Source organism: Orbicella franksi, chromosome 6 (assembly GCF_964199315.1).
Source record: "Orbicella franksi chromosome 6, jaOrbFran1.1, whole genome shotgun sequence".
NCBI classification, from domain to species: domain Eukaryota; kingdom Metazoa; phylum Cnidaria; class Anthozoa; order Scleractinia; family Merulinidae; genus Orbicella; species Orbicella franksi.
This window is the reverse complement of record NC_138150.1, coordinates 11,498,730-11,512,831: the sequence shown is the minus strand read 5'-3', so window position 1 is coordinate 11,512,831 and position 14,102 is coordinate 11,498,730. Positions and strand designations below refer to the sequence as shown.

Here is a 14,102-nt window from a genome sequence, read left to right as displayed (position 1 = left end):
ATCTACTATTCAAGGAAGAATTGAATGAGTTATTCCGTGGAAACTCCCACCCATTTAAAAATGACGGGGATGCTCGTAATACCTTTCAGGGGTTAAAAAAGAGGTTTTGGAGCCAATAAGGATGTTCCGCCTCAAAAGGTGCACAGCGGGAATTTTTTGCGGTAGCTTTAAGGATATCAAGCCGTAGAAATTTGACAGCAGGTAATGTATTGTTTTCATATGTATAAAATTGGTACCTCTTAGGCAGTTCTTTTCAAAATTAAATTAAATTAGGGACAAAAGATCTCTGCTAGAGGCAAAAGAAAAATGCTAGGGACAGATGATCACTGTTAGGGACAGATGATCAGTACTAGGACAGAAGATCAGTGCTAGGGACAGATGATCACTGTTAGCGACAGATGACGTGTGCTACAAACAGGATGATTGGCACTAGGGACAGATGATCACTGCTAAAGACAGATGATCAGTGCCAGGGACAGATTATCAGTGCTAGAGAAGACAGATGATCAGTACTAGGGACAGATGATCACTGTTAGAGACAGATGATCAGTGTTAGGGACGGATAATCACTGTTAGGGACAGATGATAAGTGCTAAAGACAGATGATCAGTGCTAGGGAGAGACAATCAGTGCTAGGGACAGTTGATCAGTGCTAGGGACACACAATCAGGGCTAGGGACAGATGATCAGTGTTAGGGACAGATGATCAGTACTAGGGACAGGTGAATAGTGCTAGGGACACACAATCATTGCTAGGGACAGTTGATCAGTGCTAGGGACAGACAATCAGTGCTAGGGACACACAATCAGTGCTAGGGACAGATGATCAGTGCTAGGGACAGACAATCAGTACTAGGGACACACAATCATTGCTAGGGACAGTTGATCAGTGCTAGGGACAGACAATCAGTGCTAGGGACACACAATCAGTGCTAGGGACACACAATCAGTGCTAGGGACAGATGATCGGTGATAGGGACATGTGAATAGTGCTAGGGACGGACAATCAGTGCTAGGGACAGATGATCAGTGCTTGGGACACACAATCAGTGCTAGAGACAGAAGATCAGTGCTAGGGACAGATGATCAGTGCTAGGGACACACAATCAGTGCTAGGGACACACAATCAGTGCTAGGGACAGAAGATCATTGAGAATCACTACAGCGTAGTCTACATGAAGTAGAATACTCTAATGTAGTTTACATGAAGTAGAATACTCGGTGCACTTATGGCATTCACCCATGAAGTATATACCAAAAAAGCGTAAGAGTCGCATGAGGCGATAGCCGAGTGCGACTCTAGCTTCCTGAGTGCTTAGCAAACCTCCCAAGTGCATCCATAACTCAATAGTGCACGCTATGGCGTTTACCATTTGTTTCATAACATAACATTGAGACATTGGAACAACAGAAGTCCTTTTATTGAGCTACATCACAAAAAAATGTTCGTGTAGTCCTACATGACAAGAGAAAACAAGCGCGCTAAAATTCATTCATGACAACTGACTGCACACCAGTAACTCGATAAAGTTTCATCTTCACACAGCTGTGAAGACAGTTTCGCATTTCTGGGAGAAGGATGTCGGCCATTATTTTGGAAACAATGTCTGTCAAAAGATTTGCTTTGTAAACATTGGCACACACGTCAGCAGCGTACACCCATGGGCAAATAGTAGACGCTAAATTAACCAATCAGAACGCGCGCTTTGCTTTAGTTATGTTATAATTCCAAATATCTCTTTTAGTTACTGAGGCACTCAAGTTTTTAAATTATGCAAATTAGCCAAGTGATGAAACTCAACCGAATTTTGATCAGATATGATCAAAAAAAGATATTTCAGACAGTTTGAATCAGAAATGTTTGATTCTTCACAGTAAGAGTCTACTAGATGTGCTCCACAATATGAGCTTAACAGTTTTGTTACCATGGAAACATACTGGGTTCCAGACCTCCCCAATATTAAAGGCTTTTCGGGCCACCTTTGGTGTTCCATTTTGATACTTGCCAATGGTGCCTCGTCTACATGATCCAGTGAGCATAAAAAACGTTAGGTCAAGTCCATGGCCTTTTTAAAATGTTTTTCAAGATGAAAATCACTAAAATATTGAAATCAGGTTGGAGGGGACTGGAAAAGAGTGAGTTGCCATGGGAACATAACTTGTTATAGCCGTAGGTGTGTTACCTGTAGAACTATAAGCCTATCAAGTTTCAATTGTCTCTGCTGCAAACTGACTGAGTTAGCTCTACTTATCTTCTTGATGTAGTGGGTTGAGTGTTTGATGTCATCAGTCCTCTCATTTGCATATTTTTCACGTTTTCAAATGGACATATATCTCCAGAACCAATGAAGACATTTGCAAATCATAAACAGCATTTTTCATCTTATGTGGAATTCTACGTGATAAACATAAATATTCAAGGGGTAAAGATTTGATCATAGTAGCACAACCAGGGGTCAATTTAATAAAACTTTTACACTTATACTCTACAAGTTGGACCATTGTATTTACAGGGGCAGACGAAAATGGGTTTAATAAAAACTGTCACAAGTCCAGGTTACAAGTGTCTGACTTGTAGCTGCAGGTGCAGAGCTACATGTGTAAAGGATGGTAAGAATCAAATTCAATAAAACTCTTACAAGAGTGCAACTTGTAAATCACTAGTACAAAATACAAGTCACATGTCACTTGTAACCACTGAGTACAACTTCTGGAAAACATATTGGAACGTCAAAACATGTCGTCTTCTAGTGAAGAGGAACTCAATGAGCTCCTGAGACAACAAGTTTTCCGTCAACCTAGGAATTTTAAGGAAAGACAACTTTTTAACTTCGAAAATAGAAGGGAATTTTGAGAGAAGTTTTGTCTCCCTGCAGACGCCTTCATCCATCTATTGGAATTTTAAATACGCCCCCAGATTTTAAAAGGGTAGCAGAGATATTAAAATTTGTATTTGTACAAGTTCATGTGCATTCAAATGAATTTTGCAATAATTGAAGGCTACAGTTCTAGTTTACACTTGTATCCTGACTCACAATACATGTGTTAATTCCAGTGTAGAAAAAACTTATATTGAATTCTAATTTGTATTTTCAAGCCAGACTTAACACATGTAAATTACACGTGTAAACACTACAAGTGTAGTTTCTTTACTAAATTGACCCCAGATTGATGACCAGGTTGAATTCCCATAGGACCAACTGGAGTGCTATTGTTATTCAGGTTATAGATAGTTTTCACTGTCCTATAATAACATACTAATAGGAGATAAATAAAGAAGAAACTTCTCCAAGTCTTAGTCCACAGGTATGTTATCCCAAACTTCAGATATTAATCAAGATACTTTGCACAAATTACAGAGCCCAGTATGGAACTGCCATATTGGTGTACCTCCATGGTCTGACAATATGGTGGCCAGAAAATAGTGTAAACATCTGAAATCTATTTTGGTTATCTAGGCTACTGATAATCTGTACTGCTGAAACAAACATTTAATACTCTTCCTACTACTTTAATTTCCCAAATGCCTAAAAATCATGGGATAACTATATATTTTTTGGACAAACGTGATCATTTCTTTATGTCAAGCACTGCCACAACTTTGAAATTCAAAATGAGCTGTTTTTCTATAATTTAGCACCTCTTATGCCTGATGATGTAAGAACTTTGATGGCTCTTTACCGGTTCACCCAAATCCTGTTCCTCCGTGGTCAGTGGATAAAGAACGAGAAAAAGACACTCATGTAATTTTGTTTCATTATGCCCACAACGTTGTCTTATTCACTCATTTAGTTTAAAGAAAGAAGTTAACACGTCCAACTTCAACCTTTCAGTTTGGGGGAAGGGACTAAATGACATTAGGCAAACTGGCTATCAGGCGAAACATCTGGTTACCACAGGAAAGTGCTCAATTAGACTAAACACAGCATTAATTATAAGTAGGGCAATTATGTACCTGAGAGTTATCAGGCAAAAAAGAGTGCGTTTCAGACCTGTACAAAGTGATTACTCAAAAGGGGGATGGTCAAGATCTCTTAACCTTTTCCTCCACATGAGATGCCTTCGGAAAGAGCAATGGGCATGATCATCATCATCCTTATCGCCCTTCTTCATTTCCAAAGTTCTAATCGTTGACTTACATGAATCCACTCGTCTTTCAAGGTACTTGACTCTTTCCTCCACCAGTTGCTGAGAATACTTTGGCTCCAGCTGTGCAAACAGGTCGTTTTTTTTAAGAACTTCCCACTTAGTTTCCTGGTTCACAAATCTTGACATACATCTATGAATCAACTCGTCACTAAGTTGGAGTCTTTGCGCCATAACGACAAATTCAAGCGCTTCTTCGTTGGTCATGTTCTTGAACAGGAAATACTTCTCGCAACGAGCTTTCAATCTGTCCATCTGGTACTCACAGGCAAGTTCGAGTAACGAAAAACTGTTTTCTTCGCAAATACGGTGTTCAACGTAAGGGTAAATGGCACGAAGCAGTTCTTCTATTTCGTCTGCCTTCTTTTCTGGAAGTGGAATTTCTTTTGCGTTTTTCTCTTTGAAATCTAACGAAAGCATAGCGTCGAAAACAGGAGAACACATCGATAAAATGCAACGATGAACGTGAAATCGCTTGCCTTCTACGACGAGTACTAAGTCACTCATTTTCCAGGGAGCAGAAAAGTCTAGCTCTGGTTTACACGTAGATATTTTCTTAGAAGCGACATCGCTTGTCGTGGGTGTAGCAGCCGCGGCCATTGACAGTGCTATTCAATCTCGTTCCCAGAGTGTTCGTTCCCCTTGACCAGCGGTCGGAAAATGACGTTTGGTAGGTACGTCATGTACGTCAGGAACCTCAAGTGGGCAAAGCACCTCATGTATTCCCTCATGTAAGCAAAGCACCTGAAGTAAGGAAAGCACCTCAAGTGAGCAGAGCACCTCAACTCAAGTAAGTCAAGCATGTCAAGTAAGACAAGCGTCTCAAACATATCAAGCACATATAAAACATATATTTCGGTACAATATATGTCCCCATACATGACATAACCTACCCGACGTTTTCCGACCGCTGGTCATGGGGAACGAAGATTCTGGGAACGAGATTGAGTGCTATTGTGAATCATTCTCGTCCTCAGACCCTACACTTTCTCACCGTCCGTCATGCGCAAAACAGAAGGGCTCTTGTGAATCTTTCCCGGAGAGTCTGGGCACTAAATTGGTTATGAAAAGCACCCCTGGCATTCCCCTGGCACCAGATATCGATTTGAGAAATAAAATAATTTTCGAGCGAGCTAATTCCTTGAAATAGCTGGGAGAAATTTATAATGGAAGTCTTCTGAAACCGGAAGATTGGGTTCTCTGGAGTGACTGGAGTGAGCCTTCCCCGACCCTCCCCCGCTCCCGCTAAAGCTGGACTGGGTAACCAGCCCTCACCCTTTATCAAACAAGAAGCGAAACAAAATGGAAGGCGACAGCGTGGACAGGGTTACGACGTTTCTCCAAAAGCCACAAACAGTTCTAAGGTTTATTGCCATTGTAAGTACTTAACTAAATCGTGCTTAATCGGGCTAGCACTATCATTTGGAATTTTTCACTTTGTCTGCGTTCGATAACGCAGACTTGTCCCTGTATGGACTTGCTTCTACAACTTGGAGTAATGCATGCAGTTCATGAATAAGGTAGCTAAGAACTTTGTCTTGGAACCCAGATGTCGCTCATGAAGGTTTATACACTGTCCTTGGTCACTTGCAGTGCAGCTCAGGGAAAACTTACAAGTCAGTTGAAACATGGGTGTATAAAATGTTCTGCTCTACCGTACATTATGTACTTAATGGGACTAACCTTAACCCGGAAAGCGTGAGCAAGTCATACAAATTGTACAAAACATTGTGCAAAGATCTGAAAAAAAAATAGGTAATCAAAATTTCGCCTCTTTTCAACCCAAAAACCATAGTAGAAAATAGAACTATGAAGAATCAACCACAAAAATGTGTTAAATATCCAAAAAATATCTTTCAAACATTTCCCTAAATCTGCCAAATAAAATGGTTATTTGGGTTGAAGCCTGATGCTACCCCTTTAGTTGGATATGAATTTTTAACATCCTTGGAGAATGAGGGGCAGCTAGTCAGGACGACGCAATATTTTTGGGTGAAGACATTTGTGGGTGAAACTAAACTTTCGCGCGAAAATATCTTTGCCCAAAAATATCGCGTCATCCCGACGTAGCTGCCTCTTGGTCTCCAAGGATGGATTTTGACTAGAACTGCGTGCTGTAATTCAAAAGTAGAGTGAGCAGTCCCTATCTGTCTCTAGAATCTGTTCTGTTAACGGAAACTGTGATAATTGTTGTGCGACATGTGCAGTTTTATGCCATAGTCTCATTTTAGAAGCAAGTTCTAGTTTGTCTGCCATCTTGAATGTACACAGAAGTGAGTTGCCCTCACATTCAACAGATTCTTGCACTAAATCATCCCTCTTAAAATCTTGGTGATGTAAATTTGTCAATTTTTATTCAAAGGCACTTATAAAACTTAAACTATGAAATATTAACAAAGACAAAATAAAAGACAACAACTATGGTAGCTAAAAATTGTATTTAGATAAACATTTTATTTGTTTTTAAATACAAAGACTTTCAGTTTCTTTCATGCTTTTTTTTACCAGGTGCCTGTTAAAGTCATTAATAAAATTTGGATATTTCTACCCTTTGAAAAAAATAAATTTTAACAGTTTTTAAAATTGAATTCAATTTTAACAGCGGTTGCATTTGCATGATTAGTGGAACAGTAATAATTATGACAATTGTTGTCATGAAAAATGAACATTTATAAACAAAATTTGTCGTGCCGTAACATTTTCTGAAGTTTTGAAGTCTATGTTTCAGTTTTCAATTTTCTGAAGTACTGCATCTAGCTTATAAATGAGCAATTTTAAGACCACAATGTCCTTTTTTTATGGTTGAGTATTTTGGGGGGTTTTGTCTTTCCACTTTGGTAAAAGAAACAGCTTATTGTCTTGCAATCATTTGTAATAGTTAAAAAAAGATGTTTTATTTTTTAATTTTAAATATTGATTGACATGTAACCCATAATATTTTTTATTATCTGCTGGAGGTTTTATTTTTTTATTTATTTATTGTTTTTTATTCCTCCAATTCCTAGCTGGAGGTTTAAAGTTGGTTTGCCTTTTAAGCCATTGATTTTCTGCTCACCTTTTTTCTGAAAAGGATGTTTTACCATTCTGACACCATTGACTGGTTACTTACATTTAAAACACTAACAAAAATTCAGTTGATTAATAACCTATAGGTTTTTGGTAAGTTTGCACTAGTACACAAAACAAAAAGAAGTATAATTCACATCTAATTACAGAGACTCCCATATTCTTGGTTTTTCAAGTGACATCATATTCACCATGTTGGATGACGTTAACTAAAGAACAATTATTATTCTAATCAGCTTCTTTATGTGTCATCCAACATACTCATCAGCCCTTAGTTATTTGAATCTCTCGGGATTGGTTACAAATTATCAACTGAAAAATTATGGGGCAAAACCATTGCTAAGTACAATGTTAAGCATTTGTGTTGAAACTTGGGATTTTGATGTAAAATAACTTCTATTAGTAAGATTGAATCTCTGTGTTATTTAATATGAGTTACCAGTATTTGAGGATTGCGGCACGGCTATGGATTGTACATACCGTAGAATTCTGAAAGTAATGGCCCCCTTTACTTTCGGATTTAGCAGGCAAAAGTGGCCGCTACTTTCAGGTATCGGTTACTTACCGTTAGCTGTTACTTTCGAATGGTTAAAAAACGTTTGTACGGTAACAGACATTTCACACAAAGCGGAAGCGTAACACATGAAATTAAAAGTTCCATTTATGTTTGTTCCTAACTACCCACAAAGCAGACTGTATAAACAAAAAAGGTCACTGTAGGGCGAAATTAAACTATTACATTGCATTATATTGCGATGCAACTGATTACACTACAGTGTATCATTTGACTCTGCTGCCGGACAAATACAGGTCATCAGTCATAGTTTCAAGAAAAATTCAGTTAAGTTTGAAATAAGATTACAAATAACTCTTCAAGTTGTCCTGCAGCCAGACTGCTCCAACTGCATTGCACTTGAGAACAGAGAGTTTCTCTTTTAGCAACTTCTTCAAAGGGCCGCTGCTTTCAGATGGGCTGTTACTTTTGGATGGGCTGTTACTTTTGGGGGAACTGTTACTTTCGGGGTTCAATAAGAAGGTAAAAAAATTAATTTTACAGTTGGGGGGCTGTTACTTTTGGAATACTATGGTATATGTTTGTAGATATGAACTAAAATGTTTTTGCATACAGTGAATTTATTTATGGAAAACCATATGTGATTTCAAAATCACCACCTTGGCCACATCCCTCAGATTTCTTTGCTACAAGTATGTGACTAATATCTTTTTAAGCTTGTGAAGATTCATTTGTAATTCAGTAATTCAATTTAATTCCCATAAAAACACTTCATTTGCAAAAATATGTACACATATTTACTGTCAAGTAAATATGTAACAGTCATAATAAGAAATGAGATACCAAGCAGAGTCAATGTTTTTAGCAATCATGCTGTCACATTGTCATTCTCAAGTGAATATGAACATTTTCATATGTGAACATATTCACTGGAGAAAGATGCTGTGACAGCGCTGAAAGCTTGTGATCACTAAAAACATTGACTCTGCTTTGATATCTCATTTCTTATTATGTATTTACTAAGTATAGAATATTTCTTCTTGTGCATTTATTAAGTTGTTGTTGTTTTGTATTTTAGCTCTTTGCCATAGTTGTGTTTGGCTGCATTTCAGCTGGTGGTTATGACGAAGATAATGGCATTTGCTTGTTTAATAAGAAAGCAGGTGCATGTCATTATGGTGTTGGTATTGGTGTTATTGCGTTCCTGGGCTGTATTGCATTCCTTGCCATTGACGTACAATTTGATACCATCAACGACCCTGATACAAAGAAATACATCACTCTGGGTGACCTAGCATTTTCTGCATTGTGGTGCTTCCTGTGGTTTATTGGTTTCTGTTATCTTGCGGACATGTGGAGAAAGACAAGCAAGCATACTTATGTTACAATGGAGATTAACAATTGCCAAGCAGCTATTGCCTTCTCATTTTTCTCCATTATTGTATGGGTAAGCTTGTGGATAAATCTCCACTTTGTATGAATATTAAGAACAGGAAGGTATATCTATTAATGCAAGCTGAATTATTGTTTTAATGTGCCAAATTATGTACATGTACATATAATGACTTGCATATGGTTCATTCTTCGCTTTAACTCAGTTTCAAAATCCAAAAGGAGTATACATGTAGTCCAGGGTTAAGGAAGTCGTGGTCTAAAGCAATTCAGATTTTTCGTTGAGAAGTGCAGGTTCACATTTAATTATAATCATAATAATGATAAAGTCATATCCCAAACACCTTTATTTTAAGCTTTTAATTTAGTCTCCAGAAGTTAAGACCTCATGCACATTTAAGCACAAAGCACCAGTCCTATAACAATCTCTGTCAGACTGCAGTCACACCACATATTCCATGCATTCCCCTTAGAATTTGTCTATTAAGAAGACTGTTAGCAGCAAAATACAAAACCTCTGTTGAAAGGGGCAGTAGCAGCTTATGCTACTTTTGTGTTTCAATCAAGTCATAGAACTATGGCACTTAGTGCATGCTTCCATTCAGGGTGTTTCTTTTGTAGCCATCACATAAAAAGTCAAATCATTCTTGCATTTTGATTGGTTCTTCAGGGCTGTAGCTGGAAAAAATTTGACTGAGGCAGTGCTCATCAGGTTAACTTCTCTTCGTAGGTATTTAGGGTATTCATGATCACTACACTTAAACACAGCATTGGGGTCATGCAAAAAATGACTGAGGAAAATGCCTCACTTATGATCCTTTGGAGCACAGACGTATATATCATGCCTATATATCTCTATTACATAAAACAGATGAATCCCACGTTGCCGTACAACTGTTCAGTAATAAATCACAGAAGTTGTCAAAATGTGGTAAGAACATCAGTGACACACTTGCCTAATGGTTTGTGTACCACATTTTTGTTCTCATTTTTGATGTCATCTGTGATCTACACTGTACTAAGTACTGCGTAAATGCGTACTTAAGAAAACTTGTTCTAATTTGCCCATTGTGTGTATTTTCAGGCTGGTCTGAGTGTTATGGCATTCACCAAGTATCGTCGCCTTTTGACAGAGTTTGAATATTCTAGGGATAATCTATCAGGTGATTCATACTCATCACCTTATGCTTCATTTCCCACCTCTCAAGGGCAAGGAGATCCATACCAAGCTAAACCATTCTCTGAGGAGGCAGCTGACAGTGCTCCCGGGGAAGATACTGCCAATAAATTTGCACCCCCACCATATTAAGGCGGTGATCATATTACCAATGGCCATAGTTTGATTTGGATTTTAAAAAATTGAATCAGAGTTTTGTGTAGCTGAGAAACTACGTAAGGAAGAGGTAAAGGCAATACTCTTTTTATTTTTTGTAGTTTCTTAGTACCTATTTGGGTTATTTTTGTTGGGAAAAAAAAGGCTGTTTGCTACTCATAGAGGGCATGATTACTCTATGGTACTTGGTTTAGGTAGAAGGAATTTCTTTGAGCAAGGTCATTTTTGTAAAAGTGTTTTGCTCTCATTTGTTGAGAGTGTAATCACTCATGTCTGATTGACTGAACATACATTTTCTAAGCTAAGGTGTTGAGGTAATTTTGACTAAAATGCAGTTATTACCTAAAATATGATGGAAAATTGGTGAAAGATGAAAAAATGGTGTTTTGTTTTATGTGATCTAAAATTGCTCATAATGGCCTAAAAGCTTTGAGTCGTCTAGTTTGGATGACAAAATTCATGGTGCCAAGAAACTTTTCTTAGCTGGCATCAGTGAATTTAGACACCACTTGGACCTACTGAATCTAAATCACTCATTGCTGTGAAATTATGAATGGTCAAATCCAATGATAGGTGTTGCTCTGTAAGTTCATTTGTTAATCTTTGCTTGCCTACATGTATCTAGAAATTCAGATTTTCATTAGGTTTGCCACAAGTCAAGTTCTTAGTGTGGAACAGTTGTCTTCTTCTTGACAAAGATTAGATTTTCTTGAAGCAACAAGCTTCTACATTGCATATTAAAGAGTTTAAGCATGACGTTTACGGCAGATGGCAAACGTCAAAGATTACCTCTGAATTCATGTTCTTTTCTTCTAATCCCTAACTAAATCACACAAAAATAGAAAAATTTATCCTGCAATTTACCGCAAATACAAATATTATCACTCTACTGTACAGACAGTTGAAGACAGACATCAAAAGTTTCATTTTTGCCGTTTGACGTAATGTTGTGCTTAATCTCTCTATGAACTCAAATGGGGAGAATGTTAGCATTCAGGTACATTTGTAAGTTTTGTTCTCATTGAATTGCACTTGACATATATGGTAATATGTTATTAGTATGATTTTAATTTATGAGAAGTTTTTAGCTTGGGTGGTTTGTGTTCTGAATACAGACCAGGTGGTATTCATCTAAAAAAATTATCATTCATATACATGTGACTATGTGAAAATTTGAGAGCAAGAATTTTCCAGAATGTCGTCACATGGTCTGAAATGGGGCAACAGACCATCCCAGCTAAAAGGGTCTATTACAGTAGTAAGCATTCCAGCCTAGTTTGCTGACACATAAATGAGAGTCCTCGGAAATTCTCGCTTGTGTGAAAGTTTACCCCGTGTGTGATAAACATACATTTGTAATCCCGATGTTTGGTTGTACAATAAAGAATTAATTTCCCCTGTGTTTTCAAAGTTTTCCAAATTGCACCTTTTGCTATGAAGGTATTTCTTGTGAGAACTTTAAAAAAACATACATGTGTAATGAATTCTTAGTATACCCATGTGATTATCTTTTGCCGTATATTGTTTGTCATATATAGTCACATATTGATGTTAAAAGTGTTCATCTAAAGCACGCAGAAAGTGGTTAATTAATAGTGTAGAGGTTCATATGTTTATGTGGCTTAAAGGTTTCTTTGAATCTATTTTCTCTTATTATTAGCAAATTAGCAGACTGTTTACACAAAATGATCTGATTCTTAGGCCAGTGATGTCAAAACAGGCAAAGCAAAAATTTAGTTAAAACTAATTGAGAAATTTAGGAGGTAATTTAGAGGGCAGAATGAACTAAAAGATTAGAGTCTTCACGTGGTCAAAACCCAACAGGACAACATATATTTAGCAATGCCAAGAGATGTCAATGCGAGGAATGTAGTCAATTATTCTTCCCCAAGTGAATCTTGTGCTAGCTGTAAAGCTACATAAGTGAAATCTCTTGCCATTTTTCCACATGCTTTGACCCTCAAACATTTTTTTTTTGGCCAAGACAGCAGCTGTAGGCTTCTGTTATGATCACTAGTCTTTGTTGTCTGACCTCTGTTGAAATGGCTAATAACATAATAATATTATTCAGTTTTAATCCACATTTTAACTGACAATAGCAGAAGTTACAGTCGAAAGGCACTTGAAAAATTTGTCCCTGTCTGAAATTTGTACCAGCCTGCTTTATTAGACATACATGTAATGTAGCAGGACACTTAGAAATAAACTGCAGGGATATTCTATGGAGGAAAAAATTCTTGTTGATCATAGAGTCTTAGACACATGCATTTGTAAACGTCAGTGTGAAATAAAAGAAAATAAACTGATTGATTGTAATGTAGGTCTTCAGAAGGTCTGTGGACTAGACCTGACACTTGTTGTTTGCTGTGTCAGTGGTACTGGCAGAATTCAGCTGAAAGCATTAAAAGTGGTCATTGGTCCCTGCGACTTTATGGTCTCAAACGTACCAGCCGAATTAAAGGTAAACTAAGAATTCGTAAGACACTATTCCTGAGACACTAGATAAAAGAAAACAGTGGTTAAAAATGGTAAAAATATATAATACTGGAAAATATTTGCACGCAGAGTCTTTAACACGCGGTTCAGTTCCTTCATTAATGAAAAGCATCTCAAAACTAAACAATCAAACTTGAACCTATTGTTTTCTTTGAATTCGTGTTTGTAACCCATTTTATTCACTCAGTTGACTTGATAATGGAAATGTCATTAATTTTAAACCCAAATTGTTTAAACATTTTTCTTTTTATCACAATGGGTTACTGTGAAATTGATAAGCAAATCTCTACTACTACGGATTGTTAAATAACTTCGGAGCATACTATGGTGCTAACTCCGTTGATGCCCAGGCCCTGACAGCATTTTGAATACTTTCTTTTTGCTCGAAATCTGAACATTGTAAGTGCAATGCGAGCAATTGCAATGCGAGCAATTGCAAGGCTGCTAACCAAAGGTTGCTTATTTAATACCTTTAGTCCACTGTGCAGTGTAAAAATGTCCTTTTCATGATGCGGAGCCATTATACCATGCTCTACAAATACTGCATTATAAGCGTACCCGCAATTCCCTGGGGCGTTTTATATATATTTTATGTTAGTTTTTTACATTTTGGGGGCCCACTTGCGCTTTGTTGGATATGAAATAATTATCGCCAGTTCGGCGCCTGGTTGGCCATCTATCATCTCAAAAGTCAGGTGGCATGTTTAGGGCCTTTTCTACAGGCTAAAATTTACAGAGGCAAAGAAAGCACCAAATTTGGGCATAAGGTTCAGGGAAAAAATTAAGAAGGGGTGTTGCGTGATCTGACTTCAGAAGAGACGAAAAAATATGCATAGTTTAAAAGCGTCGAAGGATCGACATCGAATTGAGTGTTGAGCCACGGAACCCTTGAATCATCGAAGAATCAATACAACTCCCTGCACGTGAAGTAATTGAAGATAGAAACCATTCACGAGATGCGAGCTAGCCGAAAAGTGCTTTGCTACTATTTAAACCGACTAAGCCAAAAGTGACCGCACTGGAAAGTGACACTTGTATATGTAAGCACCACTGCTGTTATGTGAATCGCGATTAATATCACAAAAAGGTATCATTGTAGAGATGTTTTTATATCTACAAAACAAAAATTTGGGTGCTTGTGTCGTAGGAAATGGT

At 37.5% G+C, this 14,102-nt stretch overlaps 2 protein-coding genes across 3 annotated transcripts; one reads left to right on the top strand and one right to left on the bottom strand.

The window, feature by feature from the left end:
- Positions 1-1,404: 1,404 nt before the first annotated feature.
- On the bottom strand, positions 1,405-4,847 carry LOC145491562 (speckle-type POZ protein B-like). Of its 2 annotated transcripts, XM_081470803.1 has the most exons (2): positions 4,140-4,847; positions 1,405-2,395 (listed from the first exon to the last, which is right to left on the bottom strand). In XM_081470803.1, coding segments are annotated over exons 1-2 (609 nt in total). In that variant the 5' UTR covers positions 4,747-4,847; the 3' UTR covers positions 1,405-2,393. The 2 variants fall into 2 exon arrangements, with proteins under 2 accessions (XP_081326929.1, XP_081326928.1); XM_081470802.1 differs by having other exon boundaries at positions 1,405-4,847.
- A 518-nt stretch (positions 4,848-5,365) lies between these two features.
- LOC145491563 (synaptogyrin-2-like) lies at positions 5,366-11,871 on the top strand. The gene is made up of 3 exons (XM_081470804.1): positions 5,366-5,523; positions 8,805-9,173; positions 10,203-11,871. Exons 1-3 carry the CDS (start codon positions 5,449-5,451, stop codon positions 10,425-10,427), a joined length of 669 nt encoding a protein of 222 aa, XP_081326930.1. The 5' UTR covers positions 5,366-5,448; the 3' UTR covers positions 10,428-11,871.
- Positions 11,872-14,102: the final 2,231 nt, after the last annotated feature.